Here is a 6,709-nt window from a genome sequence, read left to right on the forward strand (position 1 = left end):
AATATCTCGGATGGATATCCATCCGAAATACATAGACTGTTGTTTTTTAACATTTTATTTGAACAAATGCTTTCTACCAATGAAATGCGTACTTGTCATAATGAAAGCCAATGAAAGCACCCAAATTTGCTGAAGATAAAAGTTTGGCCCATGTTTTCGACTTTAATGAATTTAATGAATCGTCGAAAGTCGTAAGTTTTGCAGCAACTTAATATAAGATCTAGTAAGGTAAACACAGCAACACTTTTTTTAGCCGTAATCAGAAGCAATCAATAAAGATCATATGTATAAAAGGCAAGTATAAAAATCAATTTTTTCTCGAAGTAAATAAAAGACAGCAATCAAAATTTCATTCAACAAAAAGTATTTATTTATTTATTTAATTTGTTCTATTTTCGTAACAACCATATGGTTGGTCAATATTGAACAATTTAATGACCGCTTATTATATCATGAATCCAGTCATAGTATTTTTCCAAGCGTACAAATACCTCCTTATTTCCAATAAATTCATGCGCTTTCTCTGTGGTGTTATAAAAAGTCGCTGCATGACTTGCAATACCAAACGCAAGGTTATCGCTGGTGATAACGGGTGCTCCTGGGTCGCTCTTAAAGAAAAAAAGAGAAAAAAGAATTCATGGCTATGATATAATTAAATTCTGTTGTGTCGAAAGCCGGAACATTTTCCGTAAATTCGCCAAATCCTCGAATTCTCGTGAAAACGTTAATTTGGGAAAAATGAGTTTTCGATTCATTCAAAAAATTGCCCATTGCGTAAAAATATAAAAAAAAAACAACTTACATGAGCCGTACGACGGTCATCAGTTCTATTTGCGCAAATGAATATTTCATCTTCATTAAGTTGGGGATCTGCCGTTATGTTGAAATGACATTCTTCTCCATCTACTACCACAATAGACATGTTTCCAAGTTGTTTATCATAAGAACCAATAGTCCTAGCTGCTTGATTTGGTTTTTCTATAACTCGTTCTGCAAAAAGGCCATAACCGCCTACAATTCCAACTCTACGCGAACGCAAAAACTCTTTCGTTATTTCGAGTTTTTTTGCTTTGCCAGTTGTTTTTTTCTCGCTTAAATCAATATTCCGAGTCAGTTTAATAATTGCAATATCATTCCAATTGTTGGTAATGTTAAACTTTTCGTGAATTATGACGTTCTCCACACAGTATCTTTGGTTTTCCGATACTTTGTTTAGATTGCTTTCACCAACGACCACCGACATGCTTTTGAAGTTCTTAGTTTTCGCAATACTCTGCACACAGTGGGCTGCAGTCAATATGAAGCGGTCGGCTATAATGCCACCGCTACACTCATGTTGATGATTTTCAGCCGTCGAATACTATATTTCAGAGAGGGTTTTTCCAAATGGCCACCAATATGCCCAATAATTTTTATCCACGCACGCAGTGGATTCTCTACCCTTTTGTATTTGCACCGATACCACATGTGACAATTCGATCTTTTTCCCATTGTCTATGTGGGGATCTGGAAGATAAAATAAAATAAATAAATAAATTTCATTTACAGTATATTCTACTTGGCAGAAGAAATATCTGAGCAACTAAAAACATTGACTACTTTCATACTCAGTGCGTTAGTCAACGGCGTTCAATAACATAAACATTATTTTTGGAAGAAAAAAAAATCAGCTGCAAACCCATATTCGCATTGTCATCACTTTTTGCTGGGTGTGTACATTGTACAATCAGCAAAGTATGCGCTTTATTTTTGAATGTAGTTCAAGTTTAAAAATGTCCAAACATCACATTTGTCAGAGTTTTTTCACAGGAAAAAAGTAAGACAACAAATATAGGGAACAACAAAAATGAAATACCTCTCTCAGCATTTATATTTTTCTTTACCCAGTCATAGAAATATTCCATTCTTGCAGAAAACATTAATTGTTGATGGTTATCATTGTCACCGTGAGTATGTACTCCGATTAGTTCGTCCTTTCCTTTTAAAGTAAGCGGTGCTCCTGAGTCGCCCTGTGAAAAATATATATAGGTTTTTTATAAAATATTTAAATAAATATGTGCATTGTTGAACATCTTACAATAAAAGTAGTTGAATTATTGTTTCCAATTGTACATATCTTTAATTTCTTATTACTGTATGTTTTTATTCCATTTTTAATATAAAAACAATCTGAATCATTCAGTGTTTTGACATAAATGACTCGAAGTTGGTAATCAAAGCTTCCGCGATATTCAAGCTTTGTTTTATTTGTTTCAGGATTAGTTTTATTCTCGTATGTTACATTATAAGCACCATATCTACAAAAAAAAAAGGAAATTATGAGAACGGGTGAGATGAAATTAAAATTGTGAATGAATTTCAAAAATAAATGTATACCCAGCTAAATTTGCTTCAGTTCCTGGACCAATATGTTGTTTGGAAAGCGGGATTATTTCTGCTGGAACTTTATCATCATTGAAATCAATAGGCTGCGTTAACTCTAACAATGCCAAGTCGCCCTCGTTATTTGCACTATTATAGAAGTCATATCTAATTATACGTCTGACGCAATAGCGTTGGAAATCTTTTGCGTCACTTGCGTTCTTGGCTCCAACAACGACAGATACATACAAATTTTCTTCTTTTAAATTCCTATAATCATCGAAACAATGGGCTGCCGTAAGAATAAAGTTTTCTGCTACGATGGAACCTCCACACTCATGAACATGAGACGTTGCGAACGATGCACGGGATTTGGATACCGAGACGTAGTCATATGAGCAGGTTGAGTTTGCAAGAGGACTTATTTGAACGGATACTAAATATGGAATCGGGTTTGATAGACTTCCTCCAATGATTCTTGGATCTGTATATGAAAAGAAGATAAATAAATCGGATAATGAATTTTTTCTCAACTGTTAATCTGTTGAAAATTGAACTTTATCTTGTGGTCTAGATTATGTGTAAATATTAGACTGGCCCCCAAAACACAAAAGTTGAAAAACACATTCAGAGCCATTTTATTCATATCTAAATGTAAAAAGAAAACTGCTTTAAAAGGCATTTATCACCTAATCGAAAAATTCCTAATTTTCATAACTTGATAACACTTGAACGGCTTGATAACACTTGTTAAATTAGCCGACATATATAACAAATCACTTATTGACCGACTGTTGAAAAAACATTCTCACAATTTAAGAAGAGAGACATCAACAACAATTTTTTCGCAAAACACTACATTTACACAATCAGCTGATCTAAGGGAAATATCACTCTTAAAAACTTATTGTTCACTGACTTAAAGGTATGAATATCCGCGGTACAACACAAATAATAAGATACGGTTTGAGCGACTGAATCAAAACGAATTTCTGAAGAAAAAAAATAAAACTTAAATAAATTTTCAAGAGTGATTTCTATCTCGATTCACCACAGTTAGTTAATGATCAAAATTTTTGTCTAAAACCATATGAAACTTTCACAAAATTAATCATTCTCAGGAAAACCAATCACTTTTTCTTTATTAAAATATACTTTGAAAATAGCACTGATTTCTAACCAATAACAATTGCACTAAAATTTATTCTTTCCATGCAACATCTTGAACTTACCTGAATTGACGAAAGAGATTAATGTGACAGCACATATCACAACAATAAAACTTGTAAGAGATTTCATTTTGATGACCTAACTTTATAGAGCTTTAAAAGCAACTGAAGACATTGGCTTCTTTCATACTCAATGCGTTGGTCAATTACTCATTTCCTTAAACATCGGTTACGATAAACTTTTTAAACAAAATCAGCTGCAAACACATATTCGCATTGTCATCACTTTTTACTGCGTATTTTCACAAACAATCAGCAAAATATGCTTATGAACTTTATTTTGTAATGTAGTTCAAGATTATTATAAATTTGTTATAGTTTTTTTTCTCAGCAAAAAAGTATGACAACAACTAAGCCGAACAACAAACCTGATGTATCACTAGATTTTGATGAAAATATTCTCTTTCTCAAGTTCAAAAAAGCAAAATTAGACAAGAATTTTATTCAAAAATATCCATTTTTTTTGTAATTTAATTGGTTTGTCTTTATTGATTAAAAAAATCAAGTTTGGAAAATAAAAAGGAAGATATTGTCGTGAAAAAGTTCAAGAAGTAGGTTTAAGAACTCTGTATTACTATTGCTATTAAAATTCTTCATCAGCCAGTCGTAGAAATATTTGATTTGTGAAAAAATAGACTTACATACATATGTATATATTAAAATACTCATTGCTTAGTTAAAAAAAATTCATTTTGGTCCGTGATAAATTCCTGCGAATAGAATTTCTTTAAATTTGCGATCGTGAATCACGAACATGAATGGACGATTACACTTAAATACTACCGATTTTGGCCTTGAATGAATTGAATGTAACGGCATACCGAACAGTGTTGCAGCTGACGCTGTTGAACCTTCTTCATTTACTTCAATTTTCGCCTTATGTACCATTTTATTATCGCCTGTTTTAACCGAAGCTTCAAAGAAACCATTGAAATTTGAATTTTTAAACAAATTCTGTGACCCCATGCGTTTCATTGCCTAAATTAAATTAAATTAAATTCATTAGAAAAAGTACATTGAAACACCAAAGTTGAACATTTTCAGCTTACCGACTCCAAATCAGATGTTTTTTCAAGTGAAAACTTTGGAATTAAAATGTGAACAATGGGGGTTTTTATTTCAACTCTGTTGAATGCATAATCTAGAATTTTTGGCGTAAATTTCCCCAATAAGTCATCAATTGATGTTGAATTATCCAAAGGCAGGAAAATATACATTGAGATCGATCCATCTTCACCTTTGTATGGCACTTTCAAGAAACGTACTTTCAAACTTTCAATCAAACCTGATGCGCAATAAATTACAATCAACTATTATTATTCGTTTCAATGTTAGTCAAATGTATAGAGAAAAGTTACCACATTCGGTACGCTCCTCTTTGTACATCATATCGACATGAACATGTTGGCGCCCATAAAATAACTCCCGCTCGGTATCTGCTTTGTCGAACCTTTTTTCCTATAAATCAATGTGCATCCTTTGTAATGTGTTTTCTCATAGTCAGATGATTCGTTTAGAATTTACATACCCAATCACCTTTGAAATAAACTGCATTTACAATAGCAAGCGCGGTGTGTTCTTTGATTTCATCGCGTATAAGATTTTGAATTTGATTCTTAGTGATTTTTTCGACGAATTGGTTAATTTGTTTGATACATTGATCTAGATCGGTATCAAAGTTGAGTTGTTCAATACGGTCATTCAACAATTTCTTCACCGAATACCTAAAATTGAAAATTCATTTAAAATGTGAGAAGAATTTATTTTTAATACAAACAAAGATTTACTCTCTTACTTTAGTCGAAATTTTGCTGACACATATAGTTTATTGACTGAGTTAAATTCGATTGTTTGATTCTGAGATTGACTTTGAAATCGTTCGGCTCGTACTTCTTTCTCCAATTCATACATATACTCGATATCAGCTTTACTTTCAGCCCAATGCAATCCTAATAAATCTTTGAGTTCTTTTTCTGTTTTACCACCAGCACCAAAGTAAGCCAGTAAAAGTACCTGATATAAGCTGTGCGGCGAATAAATAATACTTTCATTTGGCTGTTCTTTTTGCAACGAATCCAATAATTTGAGCGAAAAATTTAGTTGACCAAAATATTGGTGAGCGCGTTTCTGAGACGAATAATCCGGTTTATATTGCACTTGAAGTATCCATATAATCGTCACTATTGAAATCACTGCCAATAATGCAATTATTGTGAAAATTATCGATTTTTTCATATTTATGCTATTAACGAGGATGGCGTCCTTTTTCAGTTTTTGAACTTCTTTATATTTCAAATAATAACAACTGTTCGCTTACACAGTAGCAATGCAACTGAAGACAACACACAAGATGGTGAACATATATTGTCTCTATCACTCACATTGGTAGGGGAGAAATGAAATCGTTAGGGGAAGAATTGTAAGTATGGAAGGTACCCCTAAATAGTATTGAAATTTCTTCAAATTTTCTGAGATTGTGTATTTTGGCAAGAAAATAAGATTCACAAGTTTTTATGATGATTAAATTACTTCAAACAAACATTTATTGCGTTTTGTTGATCCAAAATTGATCGGATTTTTTTCCCAAGATGTGTAGTTGCAGTATTTTAATCACAAATTTGAAAAAAAAAATCAATGCAAATTAGGGATACTTCCCATAGAAAATTTTCTTTTTTTAAATTGAACATTATCTGTCGTTTATTCGAATATTTTGCAGTTGTTTGCTTTTTAACATACGAATTTATATCTGACTGTTAACGATAATCTGAATTGTTAACGATTTTATTTTGATTCCGCTTTCGACATATGAACGCTTGAGAATAATAATGAAACTTAATTTTTGTTCAAACTGAAGTGTCCCTTCGAAATATTTCCAATAAAAGTGTCCCAAGTTTATATGGCAAACTATATACAAACTTGGGACACTTTTATTGGAAATATTCCGAAGGGACACTTAAGTTTGAACAAAAATTAAGTTTCATTATTATTCTCAACCATTCATATTTTCTTATCAATAAGCAAAAGAGAATTATTATTGTTAGTTCTTTCGCGCAAATCAAGTTGTAATATTTACAAACGTTATCCGTTTCATTCTATGAAGAAAACAAGATCTTGGAGTA

General features: G+C 32.0%; 1 protein-coding gene and 1 pseudogene across 2 annotated transcripts; both read right to left on the reverse strand.

The window, feature by feature from the left end:
• Window positions 1-422: 422 nt before the first annotated feature.
• Window positions 423-3,686, reverse strand: LOC116347700 (annotated as a pseudogene).
• A 444-nt stretch (window positions 3,687-4,130) lies between these two features.
• LOC116347712 (serine protease inhibitor 88Ea-like) lies at window positions 4,131-5,885 on the reverse strand. 2 transcript variants are annotated; one of them, XM_031778425.1, is made up of 6 exons: window positions 5,386-5,885; window positions 5,119-5,314; window positions 4,949-5,048; window positions 4,640-4,875; window positions 4,361-4,568; window positions 4,286-4,300 (listed from the first exon to the last, which is right to left on the reverse strand). In XM_031778425.1, coding segments are annotated over exons 1-6 (1,182 nt in total). In that variant the 5' UTR covers window positions 5,826-5,885; the 3' UTR covers window positions 4,286-4,298. The 2 variants fall into 2 exon arrangements, with proteins under 2 accessions (XP_031634284.1, XP_031634285.1); XM_031778424.1 differs by having other exon boundaries at window positions 4,131-4,568.
• Window positions 5,886-6,709: the final 824 nt, after the last annotated feature.

Source organism: Contarinia nasturtii, unplaced genomic scaffold (genome assembly GCF_009176525.2).
Source record: "Contarinia nasturtii isolate CC-2019 unplaced genomic scaffold, AAFC_CNas_1.1 Cnas_scaffold_2042, whole genome shotgun sequence".
Classification (NCBI taxonomy): Eukaryota; Metazoa; Arthropoda; class Insecta; order Diptera; family Cecidomyiidae; genus Contarinia; species Contarinia nasturtii.

What these genes read in the sequence shown, in the direction of transcription:
- LOC116347712 (XM_031778424.1), bottom strand. Translation starts at nt 5,825, where the DNA reads ATGAAAAAATCGATAATTTTCACAATAATTGCATTATTGGCAGTGATT. An exon ending in TCAGCAAAATTTCGACTAAA is followed by an intron (nt 5,315 to 5,385) that starts GTAAGAGAGTAA and finishes TTTCAATTTTAG; the next exon opens with GTATTCGGTGAAGAAATTGT. An exon ending in AGAGGAGCGTACCGAATGTG is followed by an intron (nt 4,876 to 4,948) that starts GTAACTTTTCTC and finishes ATTGCGCATCAG; the next exon opens with GTTTGATTGAAAGTTTGAAA.